Source organism: Leptosomus discolor, chromosome 9 (assembly GCF_034619465.1).
Source record: "Leptosomus discolor isolate bLepDis1 chromosome 9, bLepDis1.hap2, whole genome shotgun sequence".
NCBI lineage: Eukaryota > Metazoa > Chordata > Aves > Leptosomiformes > Leptosomidae > Leptosomus > Leptosomus discolor.
Window position 1 is genome coordinate 15,607,048 of NC_141399.1, and position 15,216 is coordinate 15,622,263.

The window sequence follows — 15,216 nt, forward strand, 5'->3', positions numbered from 1 at the left end:
AGAAAGAAGCTGGAAAAGAATGGCCAATTGAACAGTACTGTTATGAGGTATTTTATATTTCACCTACTTGCATTTATGGTTTAGGCCCTAGTTACATAAGTATAAAGACATGTAAATTTACTGCTGGGAATAAGGTAGTATCTTCATGAAGATTAGATTTGAAAGTGAAGTTACACAGATGTACAAATAATTGCTGTTTTTTGGTGTCCTGTCCTTGCTGGAAGGGCTTTTTTTGTTTTCTCTGCCATCCTTTTCTGAACCATAACAAAAATCTACTCTTTACTTATTGAATTCCTGTGTAGAAAATTAAACAGTAGCCCCTAAAGTGTAAGGGCTGAATGAGGGGTTAGGCATCTCAATACTTTATTAGTTCCTGTCCTAAATGTGTTTAAGAGCTGTACTTTCAGTTCCTTCAAGTGCTTAAAGAGCCTAACACTTGCTTGAGCATTGGGATTTTGGCTTTGTTTCTGCTTATCTGAATTTTTAAGACATGAATGCTTCCCATTCTCTCTTTGCTGATGAACTTTGTTTTATGCAGTTCTTCATTTGATTTTATTTTCACTCTTTGAGTGCAAGGTGTGGAATCTATATGATTAAAATAAATACAAAACCATAATCAACATGATGCAAATGGTTTGCCTTATGTTTGAAGCCTACTTCTACTGTCAGATACACAAGATCAACAGCTATTGTCCTAAGTAAGAATTTGAACGTGTGTTTGAGAATGCGGTATAGCCCAGAAGCTCTTCAACATCTGTGAGTAAGAATGTAATTAAACATTGAAACCAGTACAGGAGCTGTTTGCACCACTCAAATGATCCCAGCTAGCTTCTACGTAACACTTTTCATTTCTCAGTATTTCAAAGCTTGACTGTAACCATTTCTGTACTAGAATGACTAAATCAGATCAAAGATTTGCTTGGTTTATTGGTGCAGCCACAGAGAGTAGACATAGTCTTTGTAAAGCTTAAAGATAATATTGGTATAGCTGCAACCATAATGAAAGGCTTACAAAACATAACTACAAAAATCAAGCCCTTCTAATGAACTGGACATTATCCTCCCATATTTTATTCTTGTGAGATGTAACTATATTGGCTGCAGATTTTGTACTCAGTATTTGGGTATAGTTATCTCTTTGGCTGTCAGAGCTGTCACGTAGCAAGTATTAATCGTAGCACTGAGCTGCTTGAGTTCGCAGTCTAGTGTATAAGCATGTGCTGAAAGCAGAAATTCTTTACATCTCTCTACCCATCAGTTGAATAGCATTATTCCAGAAGTAGATAACCTTGTTGTTACAAGAATGGTGGCTTCTAGCAGAGGGGCAAGAAAAACACATGAAAGTACTCTTCAAATGCATCTGCATGAATTCTCAGAACTTAGTCTAAGACTTACACCAACAGAGTTGCTAGGATTTTTTGTTATTCAAAAGAAGAATGAGAATTGATTCAGGATTTTATCCCGCATAGCTTCCCAAAAGAGTCATCTGTAGAAATAATTGGAGTATCCAAATTATTATGAGCAAAAATGAAGGAGGCTCAGTGAAGCCTGTGCTAGAAGAAACTTTACAGTATTACACTATCTCAAAATCTTTTTGTGATTATGAACCAGTAGTCAGTATTTTTAAAAGTTTGCTGTTGTTCAGGAAGGTTTTGTCATACCTATTTTTAAATATGATGGTCTACAAAACCAACTCTGGGATTCACATGAGAATCTTTAAAGAGGAAAATGTAAGGATGGGAATAACCTTCTTAATGCTCAGAGAGCAAGTTTTTTCTTTAGCTTCTCTAGTCTCACTGCAATCTGCAAAATGTGATTGAAAGTTCCTGCCTCACTGGCCCCAGTGATGAATTTGCTGTCTCAAGCACTGACAGGTTTGGTATATGGTATAGTTGGTCCTGCCCTGAGGGAGGAGAATCAACTATATATACTGCCTTACAGGTACATTTTCTATCCTTCTATGATGATGCTATTCTTGGTCAGTCACAAAATCAATTTGGGGATTTTTCACAGTATCCCAATGTCTCCTGTAATACTTCATAGAAAGACTTGGTGTTTCCCCACCCCCACTTATATGTGTCATAAAAGAAAAAAAAGACCAGTCTTCACATTATTCTGATCCTCTTGTAAATTTTTTTTTTTTCAAATATATTCTCATAATTTGTCTTAACCAGTTAGATTCTTTATTCACAGATCTTCCTAAATGTTTTTTTCTTCTTCCACCGAGCAAGGTTTCTGTTCTTACTCTAGTAGGCTCTGTGATTTCAAATGTTCAGCAGAGGGCAGAATTTCCTACATTTTAAACACCTCCGTGTCAAGTCAATTGACTAGACAAATAAACATTTAAAATGTGCGATTTACAGTGTAAAAGTGACTAGAGATAAAAAAATATAAATTATCATTATTAATACATTGCTTTTTCCTCCATGAAGTTGCAGATAAAATGTAGTGTCAGCAAATGTTAACACCATACTTTCTAGGACTTGCATCTTATCTTGCTTAAAGACAAATGGGTAAACATTTTGTTGATAAGTTTATATAGTAAGTATAACTTCCTGCTCAGATGAAAGAGCTAGTTTGAGACATTTAACATAAACTACAAGATCAAGGTCTCATGTATTTTCTTTGTATGGGGAGAAGAAGGTACAACTGCTCATTTTGACTTCCCAGTATGTCCATCAAGAAAAGCTTTGTATCACAGCAAGAGATCATGCAAATGATCATATGTGATGTGGGTTTTTAGTTCGCACCCAATATTTATGCAGCAATATGGTGCACTTGTATGAATTAAGCTACCTACTGTTATGTGTATTGCAAACAATCAGCATGCATCCAGCAAATTTTTAAAATCTTCTGGCACAAAATATTTGTGCAAATAAAACAGGATGTGCTAAATATTTCACCTTTTTTATGCCAGTATGAAGAGGGGAAGAAACGAAGAAAGCCCAACTACAGTAGTGTGGATCTTTCTGAGGTTGAGTGGGAAGACAGAGATGATGTGGTAAGTGATGTGGTTTAAAACCCTGTCAGAAGACATTGTTGCATCCCACTGCTGTAACTAGAAACTGTTTAAGTAGTCATAGAGAGGACACCTGAGTGCTCTCAGGAAGGGAAGAACAATAGCCCCTTTAATTTCATTCAGAATTTTATAACTGTTTTGTGTTGATTCTTCCTTACACATGCATATGCACAAACACAGTCTTTGTATCTTTGGTACAACTCATCACCCTTGTGTTTTCCATGCACTCAGTTGTGCATTTTTGCTGGCTAGCAAATATAGTGCTAGAGAAGGGAACAGAGTATCTCTTCAGGGCTGGCCCAGGCAACTGTTGAAACTCAGAAATGAAAGAATGAGTTTAACTTCTCTCCATGAGATCCCTCTTTCCTTAATTGACATAATGAAAGATGTTTTTCTTAATGTACAAAATTAAAAAACAGAAGAAGAATAAACAAAATTGGATTCTTTGACCTCTGTTCAGAGCACAGATTCGCTCCAACCCCCTAATTTCAGACATATGGGTAGCTGTAGAAGCATGCGTTCTTATGTCTATCATCTGTTATGCACACAATCCTTTTTGTTAAACTCATTTTTTCAGTTCTCCGTCTACTCTGTAGTTCACTCTATCTTATTCTTTCTTACCTTGCAGACTCAGCCTTTCCTGCAGTACTGTATCAAAAGCCTTCCTTATGTCCATGGCTTAACCTTTGCCTGGTCTTTCTGTTACTTCCTCAATAAATCTGATTTGTTAGGCATGATTCGTCTTGTGTGAATCTGTGCTGACTGTCCTTAATTAAATCGTAACTTTCCAGGTGTTCCGTTTTCTGTCCTGTAATTTAGTTTTTCCCGTAAGTTCCCTACTGCCAAAGTCACGACTGCATGTCTGTATTTTTCATAATGTCTCCTTCATCCCTTCTCAAATATCAGTCTGTATTAGCTTCTCTCAAGTCCCTTATACCTCCGCTTTCCCAGAGAGGTTTTGAATATATCCACTGAAGGTTGCCATATTTACTTTGTCATGTCCGTCTGAAATCTGGGATGAATCACGTACAACTACCCCTGGAGTCTTGTCAGTCTTCAGATGTACTAATTTCTTGATCCTTGTTCTGACATAAGTCTATATTTTCTTTCTTCCTTACAAAATATATATCTTACCTTCCTCCCTCTCTCCACCCCCTTTGTGAATAGTGAAACAGTTCCTTTATGTTTTAAGCAATGTCTTTTTCATCAGGTGATAGATTGTCCTCATCCTCTCCTAGGAGGCCACCTTACTTCCTTATTTCAAATTTTGTGTTGGAGTGCACAGTCAAATTTTTTTCAATTTCTTGTATAGCTTTGTGCAGTTTTCTACGTATACACTTTAAGGCTTCCACATTAGATCTTCGTAAACTGTAGCAGCCTTCTGCAATCTTGGCAATCTCATTGACTTCATATTTTATACCTTGTCTTTTCTCTTATCTTTGATCATGTGTTACTCAACCAGTTCCTCTGCAAATGACGTTTTAAAATTTCCTCCCTCCTTTCAATGTTGTTGCCACAGTTAAGTACAGCTTTTAAACCTTCGTGATTTTTTTTCTTATTATTTCTTTTTGGGTTGTTTTTTTTTTTTTTTTTTTTTCCCTTTTATTTCTTCCAATGCTTTCTCTGCTCAATTTTTACAGTTTCAATCCCTCATTTTTAATCTCAGAAGAAATGCAGTGGTTCAGTTAATGTACCATTGAACTATATCTATGACACTGAAAATTAAGTTTTACTTATAACTGAGATTCTGTCTGAACATAAATGAAAGCAAAAAGTCCAGATTCAGCTTTCTAAGCATTTCCTTTCTTTGAGACCCCTAAGCTCTGTCACTTTTTCTGAAAATTTCTAGCAAAAATTGAGCTCTATCTATCTGTAGGCTGCAAAAAGTTTCATTTCACATTTTGATGAAAGATGCACATACATTTTATCTGACTCCCTTTCACTTGAAAAGAAAGTTTGTTGAAAAGTATTTTTTAATTGTAACATAGAAACAAGCAGCCTTTCTAACTGTTTCATCTTTTGAAGGAGAAATATGTTAATCTACATTACAAATAGACTAAATTCAGCATTCCATTTGTAGGAAATGTCCAGGTCCATTGCCCAGCATGTAAGACTGACAAAATAGATAAGTCTTTAATTAATTTTCATAAATATTTAATACATAATAGAAAAAACATAGATATTCTGTTGTAGCTTTGGAGCAGCAGTATACACAATTTTTGGTACTTATGTATAATACAGGTGTGTTGTAGTGACTTCCTTGAATGATTCCCATCCATCAGTTCTAATAATACACTAGTGCATGCCTGAATAAACAGATGTTCTATGATAAATAATCCTCCAATAGATTGGTTTTGTAAAACAACCTACACATCTACTGTTTGATGATTAGTGACCAAGTGTTATCTGAAAAAACAGCAGGTTAAATATTGTAGAAAAATCTATTAACATTCCAAATGTTGTCCTAATACTTCAGCAATGTCACACACACAAGTGCAGACCTTCATGCAAATATCTAAATAGGAAAAAATGCAATATGAAACAAATAATATTGCTATTGTTTAAAGTAAACCTGATATATCACTACATACATTATCATTCTGTGTTTGTGTAAGTCATTTGTGTAATATGTAAGTAATTTATACCATGTTACTAAAACCTTCAGAGGGGCTTATGGTCAGAAATACTAACAGGAGAATAAAAGAAAAGGAAATTTGATATAAAGTAATATCAGAGCTACAGGCAGAGTCATTATTAGTATGAGAGCTAGAATGAGAATGGAATTTGAAGGAAGTTCTCTAGATCATTGTATTGTAATGAAATCCAGCTCTTCATGCAACTTTTCTGATGTGAGGATCCAAATGAGTGTCCAAAAAGTGTGTGTTATTTTTGTTGAACTTTTGTAATAGACAACTCCTTAATATTGTTAATTTTGAGTGAAGATGGTAAATATTGTGTAGGAGACTAAAAATTTTGCTAAGTAACTTACTGACTTGAGAGCTCCATGTGGCTCTATTTCATCCAAGGACTTGGATTTGATGTTGTTGATTTTTTCCAAGCTTGGGTAGTAAAGCATTGTTTATTCAACTGTAGAGGGAAAGAATTAATGTATTCGTATAGCAGCTTTTAATAACGTAGACTACTGCTGGTATGTTTTTCTCCCATGAAACACTCATGTGGAAACTGATTAAAACTTTTTCTTACTTTTTGCCACATGAATTCAATGATTACGTAGTTTTCCAAGAATATAGAATGATCTCATACTGTAGCAGTGAAACTGGGTTATTAGAAATTTATCAGAAGATACTTAGTTGAAGGAGTAATAATATGTGTTATTCTGAAAAGGTGAAGAAATAGGTTTTCTCTAGTCATCCAGTACAGAAAAGGTGGCAGAACTGAGGTTAGAATTTTTTTTCACCATGAAATAGAGTTAGTGTGAATATATATTCATCAGTTTATTTTACAGGTTCACAGTACCTGCTATCTTGCTGTTACTGCATTTTATTAGAAGAAGAAATCTTAGCATCACCTTTTTAAACTAACAGTGTCTTCCACCAAAGTTTGGGAATACACTGTGCCAAAGACAAGAAGTTTCAATTTGGACAGAAATCTTTTTCTCATTAACTCACTTCTTAAAATTCTTTTATTATAATTTCTAGCTGAATGAAATATTTTTTTTCCAAATAAAAAATACCATGAATGAATGTTTTTGGGCTTGAAGCCAACTGAGGCAGTACTTATTTTTTGCATTTGAGGGGGGAGATGAAACTGCAGAAGAGCTGAGAAACCAGATTACAAAGCCAAGAAATGTAATCACAGTGAGAAGAAAAACAAAACAAAACAAAACAAACCCCTCTAAATTCCACATGCAGACTTGATCTTAAACACTGTTGAGAGTTTGGAGGCCCTTTTAGTAAATCTATGACTTGCCTGAGGCTTGTGGGAGGAATGGGTCTTAGACAACTGAAGGCACAATAGGAGAAAAATGAAAACCATGTTAAAAATAAATGGAACTGTTCTGTAAATGTTAGAAAGTAGATGGTTAATTAAGACCAGCTCTCCAAGTCCAAAACCACAAAACATAAAATGGGAAACTATTTCCAGAATTGCCTATTATGTATTGTTAAAAAAAATTCTACAGTAAAATATATGCTTTATTTTATACATGCCTCCAGCTAAAAATTATTCTTTTACACTCACTGACAGAAGAGCAAGACTTTTAATTCAAATCTAGATGCCCTAGAATTAAATTCAAAAAACTGTATTTTTGGTAGGTCACCCATGCTCAACTTGTTAATGAGAATAAAACCAGATATTTCACTGGCAAGTTTGATCATTCTCTTTTCACTCCATACTAACTCAGAAAGCCTGAAGAGTGCATTGATATGACTACCTTCACAATTTTTCATTAAAATCTGGCTGAATTACCCAATCTGGCACGGGGTAATGGAGAATAGCAAATATTTATTCAGCAAGAACACAATGCCCAAAATTGTGTTCAGATATATAAGCAATAGAAGAGACGTAAAAATGCTCATTTTGTCAATATTGTTCTTCATTTTGAATATCCCTGAAGAGGGAGTGTGAGTTGATTAGTGATAGTGGAATTTTCCTATTCAAATGAAAATTAGAGCTGCAAAATATTTATAAGTGCTTCTTACCACAAAAAAAACCAAAAATCCAACAAGTATAGTAATTTCACTTTGCAATTGAAGATATCCTGGAACAACCACCTTAAGCTTTCTTCATCTGTGCCATTAATTAAAAATATAAGAAGTCACTTCTTCCGTTCATAAATCTGAGAGCATTCAAATAAAATACTTCCATATATGGATGGTATAACTGCTAAACAGTAACTTTCTTATTTCTTCCCTAAAAGTCCTGAACTGATAGGCAGATTCAAAACACTAAGGCTGAGGATTTCTCAAAACCCATGTCTTGTTGTTCTTCAGTTTCATCCCAGAGACTCTGCTCTCAGGCCATCTGTGTCAGGGTAGCATTTACTCATTGTTAAGGATACTGCAAGTCATTTTGGCTTATAGACTGGGGGGACAGTTGTTGGGTTTTTTTGCTCTTCTTTTCATCATCATGACATGTTCGCCTAAAAGAGAGGCTATGTCAGCCAGTGTCCTTTGGGAGGAAGGCTTTTATTTCCTAGGGAGCAAATAGGTGTGCTAAGGGAAGACTTCTGATGACACAAAACCGGGAGGGGTGGCTGACAGACCAGAAGGCTGTGCTGCCATTCATTGAGACCTGGTCAGGCTGGAGAGTCTTGCAACTGGGAAAGAACAACCCCATGTACCAGCACAGGTTGGGGACTGAGCTGTTAGAGAGTAGTGTAGGGGAAAGGGACCTGGGGGTCCTGGTGGACAGCAGCATGACTATGAGCTAGCAATGTGTCCTCATGGCCAAGAAGGCCAATGGCATCCTGGGGTGTATTAGAAGGGGTGTGATCAGTAGGTCGAGAGAGGTTCTCCTCCCCCTCTATTATGCCCTGGTGAGACCACATCTGGAATATTGTGTCCCGTTCTGGGCCCCTCAGTTCAAGAAGGACAGGGAAGTGCTGGAAAGAGTCCAGCGCAGAGCCACAAAGATGATTAAGGGGGTGGAACATCTCCCTTATGACGAAAGGCTGAGGGAGCTGCGTCTCTCTAGCTTGGAGAAGAGGAGACTGAGGGGTGACTGCATTAGTGTTTATAAATATGTAAAGGTTGAGTGTCAGGAGGATGGAGCCGAGCTCTTTTCGGTGATGTCCAATGACAGGACAAGGGGCAATGGGTGCAAGCTGGAGCATAGGAGTTTCCATGTTAATATAAGGAAAAACTTTTTCACTGTGAGGATGACAGAGCACTGGAAGAGGCTGCCCAGAGAGACTGTGGAGTGTCCTCCTCTGGAGACATTCAAAACCTGACTGGATGCCGTCCTATGTGACCTACTCTAGGTGGTCCTGCTCTGGCAGGGGGGTTGGACTAGATGATCTTTCGAGGTCCTTAACATTCTGTGATTCTGTGTGATTCTGTGATTGGTAAGGGACTTTGCAGTACAGATTTATGAACCTGCAGCTCATGTAGAGGCTGGAATAAAGTTACTGAAAAACACTGTTTGTGGTAATATAAGAAGTAACAGATTTAATTTGCAAAGCAGCAGGTAAATCATTGTGCATAAACCCTTTTTCGTTTATTTTTTTGTTTTCTGTAGCTCCTTTGAGGTTTTGTTTTATACACTAATGAAACCTGTGTTTGAATGGGATTTAAAAGTCTTTTGGATGACTTTGAGAGGGAGAGGTCCAGGCCAATTCTTAAAGCTGTGACTAGGGCTTCCATTACAGAGATAAAATTGATTACCTTGCAGGGTGTGCCTGGACACTAATTGACAACCAGATGGAATCACAGAGCACTGCAGCTGTGTGTTCCCGTTCAAACAGGTTACTAATCAAATGGGCTGTCATTCTTTTGCTAGTTCTAATTTCTGATGCAGTTAGGATGAAGTTTCTGGTGCTAGTTTAGGATGCAACCTAATGTGAGGTATCAAGGAGAAGCAGAATGAATAGTGTGGCCTAAGGGGTTTTCTCTTTTTTGCTTTGTTATTATATGTATAATTACTGATGTATTTAAACACTGAGCCCTGGTCTAACTTCAGCTAAATCCAGCTGTGAACGCAGTCCTTCTCTTCCTATGCAGTAACTGCAGAGTATTAGTCAATTAAACTGTTTATCTACTAAGATCCAGATTACTACACAGGGAGCTATTTCACTATGAGAGCTCCTTTCTTATGTACCTTAGCAACTTGCTTAAAGTTGTGTGACATGAGTCTTGGTCTATACAGTAAATAATAAAATCTCTAAGGGGGTTCTTCAGTGTTTAGTAGAACTACTGAAAATGAAGAGATTAAGAAAATTAAGTACTGCTTAGGCCAAACGAGTGTACCAGAGAACTCAGAATTGAAAGAATTACAGAAAATGCGAATAAAGGAATTGACACACATTTCCTTCATTTCAGCTCCGAAATGCAATGGTAAATCGGAAAACAGGGAAATTCTCCATGGAAGTGAAGAAGACAGTGGACAAAGGGGTACAATGTATAAAATATTATTGCAACTAAGTACAAAGCAAGCAGTTAATTTTTTTAATTATTTTTAAGATTGCCATAAGTATGATTCACTACTCACTGAACGTAAACATTGCTTGTAATTTTATCAGTGACTGACCACTTAATCTTTTATATGTTTCTTATAGCAAACTAACTTCTTCCCCTCTCTTCTGACTTTCTTGTTCTGAATCTAGAAGCGGGTATTGGTGATGACAAATGACTACTATTACACCGACATCAAGGGTACTCCATTCAGGTAGAGCCGACCATAATAATTGGACGTTTCATCAGACTCATTTGATTTGCATTTATACAAAGCTTCTGAACTCATTAAAAGCTCATCAGCAAAAGTTGACAATGAAATATCCCTGGACATTGCTGAAAATAGCAAGGAAAAGGAGCCTACCAGCATTCCTTTCAGCTTTTCCAGGGGTGGAAATTTTGTGCAAGCTCACATAAGCAAGCTCATAGTGTTTGTCATGGCTTACATTTCATTAAAAAAATATTCAGTTGAGTTTTACATTGAAAGAAAGGCTTTCGCAAGTACTTGGAGAGCTATAAATACTATAATCCATTTAAGTAACTACATATTGAGACCCATTTTGGTTTTTTTTTCCACAACAAAAATGTAATGTAAAATGAGATAGTGTTTCACATCCAATTTGAGCTTGGGATATTTTGTTTCTCTGAACTACCTTCAGCGTATTTGTATAGCTAAAACTGAGTAAGTCAGACATATAATGTGAGCATGCATCTCGTGAGGAGAAAAAAATAAGAAAAGAAAGACAGGAAGTCACTTTAAACATGCTCATATTTGAATTAGAAATAATCCTTTAATAAAAGAACACTAACTATACCTTATGCTTAAAGCAGGAGGCTGATTGTTGCAATACTCAACTGAAATTTTTCTTCAATGGAACCATTTCTCAGAACTTGAGCTACATTTCCACATTGAGAAAACATAGACACATTTCTCTGATCTCTAACGCATGTGTTTATTCTTGTTAAAATTCACACATGGGTGGTAAAATTCAGTGGTTTTTTGTTTTTGTTTTTATTTTGTGGGGGTTTTTTTTTGTTTTGCTTTGGTTTGATTGCTGTTTGGGTTTTTTTGTGGCACTGTCATTTTTACCCTGTTTAGGGTACATATATGCATCCAGTTCAAGTTCTGATTCTCAGAATAGAAATATAGTAGGAAAACTGTCTGGTCTTTTTCAGCAGGGTCTGTATCTAATTTTGATGGGTGGGAGTATAGATTCAGGAATACAGCAGGGGCAACATTTATTAAAATATACACTGTAGTGTCGAAGTTGTTTACTGTTCAGCCCATTTCCAGATTGAGCTGTTGATTGCAGCATGTGTGCTCTTGGATTGGTGCCTCTACATGTACTTAAAGTATCGGCCCATGCATTCTTAGTCTTACCGATTGCTGGCAGGTTCCTAGCCTGATATAATCCCCTTGAATGAATGAATACCAGAAGGTATTCTGTGTATGTGTTCAATAGGAAGAGGCATGGGATCGCCTAGCAAATTCATTAAACTTCAATAGTTTAAATGGTAGACTAAAAACAGAAGCAAAACTGGCATAACTATTGAGGGTTTATGAAGCTGAAGTCAATGCAAAAAAGATAAACTAGCTAAAATATGAATCACTGAAAAATTAGTCCAAGAGGAGTCATGATGCTGTTGTCACGTATGAAATTCTTTTCCTCTCAGCAGCACCATTGATTCCCACACTTATGTAGTTTCCTAACATCTTAGTCTGATTTACAAAAAAAATGACTCCTTCATTGTAAGGCCATGGGCATGTTCAAGGCTCAGCTGAAGAAATCTCATGCTGGGTGAACATGAGATTTCATAAGAGCTTAGAGGGGTTCGTTTATTAGTTTGCCAGAGAATAATGGTTTATTGCACCTCTAAGCACACATAAATACAGCCAACTGTTGCAGGCACATCAGAACTGAAACAGCATTGAAGCAGCTAGTTGAACAATAAATATAATCAGTGAGGGCCTGGAAACAAACAGTTTTAGAGCTAGTCATAGCAAACTAGCTGTAAATGTTAGAAAATGAAATAGCTCTGTTATTGTCTCACAGATTTCAAGGTCTGCTTTATTTCTTTGCACAGTTTAGGTGTGGCTCTCTCTAGAGGACACGGAAAATATTTCTTCAGAGGGAATGTAACTGTAGAAGAAGGTAAGATACCTACCTTCTTATGTTGCTTACACAGGTATTTTATTGTTGATGTGGTAGACTTAAAGCTTGTATGTTTGTCTACAGATTCCATAAAGGAATTAGATTTTTTTTTTTCTTTAAAGATCTTTTACTTCATGGGATCTTCCCCCTCACTTGTATTAAGCATACTCAGACTGTTTGTGAATCTTCTTTAGGTTTGGATCATCTTCCATTCTCCCTTCTCAGTGTTCCAGAGAATCACCCAGGATCAGATGTTAATTATTTCTGATGTTTTCTGAGTGAAGTAACCGCTAAGAGCACTGTAATGGCTATGGCTTTTTTGTTCACAGGCTATACACTATGAAATCTTTCAGAGTTATAACTACTTCGGGCATTGTCTACAGGGATTTACATTTTGCTTTTTCATAATAACAATAGAAGTAACCAGGGGAAGAACTGTTCTTTCTGTTTTACTTTTTGATAAGTCCACAACTAAAATGAGTGGAGGAGTCAACTGTGAGTGATGATAAAATTGTTTGGCAACAAGATCAAAAAAAAAGTTTCCTGAAGATGAAGGAAGAGCAGAGGCATCTCAGAAGAGTGAAGAGAGCACTGAGAACTTTTGGAAGTTGCTAAGCAAAAAATGTTTCAATAGAGGAATTCTTTCTGATTTTATGCTTATTTCTCCATTTCCAATTCTGCTTCTTGTTTTGTCAGTGATGTTAAACAAGATAGTTAATTTTTTCAGTTCTTTGTTCCTCAGCTGTATTTTGGGACCTGAATATATTCCTGTACCCAGGGGAAATGTAAAATAAAATGCTTTGAAGTTTGAGTCACTTGCACAGCAAAATACATGTCTAGATAGAAAGAGAGCACAGCAGAAGACTTGGAGCTGATTACTCTTCAAACTGTTCCCAACATACCTCTCACCTAGTTTCTTTAATCCAGCCACACATTTTAGCCAGTCTGTTCTATATTTCCTCCTGGATGCATCACCAGAAATGTTAACATAGCCATTACTAACTGTTCCTTTTCTCACACTCTGAGTTTCACTGGTTCTCTGTCACTGACACCTCACTGTCCTCCCCAAGGACTGTATTTATAGTTCTAGTTTGACTTCTATGCTTTCCTTAATCACTGTAGCTCTATTATTGTTTATTAAGTACTCAGGACCTTAAACCCAGACCCTGCCTTCTGAACCCTGGTTGCTTATTGTCTGTTGATAAAGTTGCTTATTGTCTATTGATAAGTGTTTTAAAGAGTTTTTAAAATTGCCGAAGTACATTTTTATTGTGTTATATAACTAATGATATATTTCTTATTTACAAGCATTTGCGTGACCTGTTAGTACAATAAACCTATTTTGAACGATTCTGTAAATCGCTGTTTGTGTTCATGGGATGTTGTTTTTGAGGGAATTGTTCTTTTTTACAAAAATATTTTTTTTAGAGAGAAAGAGAACAATTCATGAAATGAGAAGTATGTATTTTAACATAAAGAACTTCACTAGTCAAATAGAACAAGGGAGTACAAATAGGAGTCTTTCACCATTGTGTATTTCTTTTTGTTCAAGTTTTCTTCTAAACTTCAAATACCTCATGTGAGTAATTCGTATGAGTTAAACATACCAACACAAAAATGTTTTCCTACCTTTTCAGTTTTAGATCTGATTTAGTTGGCTTTTGTCAGTTTGTTAGACCCTAAAGTATATTTGAACATAGTTTACTGTGATTTATTACATTGTGGTAATAATACACTTTCCAAGAAGGAAAGGTTTATGTTATGGAGTGTATGTAAATAACCGTCTGTTACCCAGACTGCCTTTTAAATAACCCATTATTATTCCTCTTACAGGTTTACATGATTTAGAGCACCCTGATGTATCTTTAGCAGATGAATGGTAAGTCTTAAACAAAGCATGAAATTGGTGTCCGTTACCCTTCTTGGTTTCATATTTGAGTGCTTACTGAGCCCAATTCTTCATGTTCAAAGACAAAGAGAGATCATGCTTACACATATTAACATTTTAATGTTTTGACAATGTGTTCACAGGTCCTATTGCAACACTGACTTACATCCTGAACACCGTCAAATGACTCAGTTAGAAGCAATTAAACGCTACCTCACAGGAAAAGAGCCATTGCTTCAATGCAAGTATTTTGTTAAATATGGACGTAGTGGGCTTTACCCCAGCTAAAAACTGTTGTACTGAACCTTCTACAAAATGCAAAGCTACTTAGTTTAACCACTGCTAAATTGAAATTGGATTGCTTGGCTGATGTCACTTTGGAGTTTTATTTGGTTTTGAGCTTTTTCTAGGGTATCAATAAAGATATTGACAAAAAATATTTCTGACTTTTATGGTAAAAATGCCTGAACCAAACATGCAAGTTTCTGTTCAGATGGTGTAGCTCTACTATGCAATATTGTTGTGCCATCTGGTTTTATAAGTTAAACAGGATTGATCTGGATCAATCCTTGGATCATGCCTCTAAAGAATATGCCAGATATTTCACGAGTATTTTAGGGAGAATGTGTATGCAATTATATCTGAACTGCAAAGCAGAATTAAAAAAATTCAGATTGATAAGTGCATATTTTGTCTATTTGGAGAAACGTAGAACTTTTGTGACTGCTAATAGATGTAATTGTTTTAACCTTATGTTATATGCAAATGTGAGCATTAGATAATCTGTACATGAAGTGGAGAAGAATTTTTTTTTTTTTTTTTAATCTAAGATTGTTGTTAGTGCAATGAAATGATCCAAGAAAAACTGCACTGTGGTAAAATACCATGTAATATTGCATAGTAAATGCTTAATAGTGCAAAGAGTTTGAATGCATATCACAGATAAAATATAGTACAGTGTAAAAAGATGTAGTCATCTAAAAAACGCTCTGTATGCACATATGTTTGCTGATTGTAATATATTGT

General features: G+C 36.0%; 1 protein-coding gene across 1 annotated transcript in view; it reads left to right on the forward strand.

Annotated features, from left to right (window-relative positions):
- The window catches only part of CACNA2D3 (calcium voltage-gated channel auxiliary subunit alpha2delta 3), a 466,721-nt gene that overhangs the window by 358,789 nt on the left and 92,716 nt on the right, over positions 1-15,216 (forward strand). The window contains exons 18-23 of the mRNA XM_086470039.1: positions 2,918-3,001; positions 10,018-10,089; positions 10,302-10,363; positions 12,235-12,302; positions 14,136-14,181; positions 14,334-14,431. Coding sequence (XP_086326165.1) covers positions 2,918-3,001; positions 10,018-10,089; positions 10,302-10,363; positions 12,235-12,302; positions 14,136-14,181; positions 14,334-14,431 — 430 coding nt within the window. The remainder of the gene's footprint in view (positions 1-2,917; positions 3,002-10,017; positions 10,090-10,301; positions 10,364-12,234; positions 12,303-14,135; positions 14,182-14,333; positions 14,432-15,216) is intronic.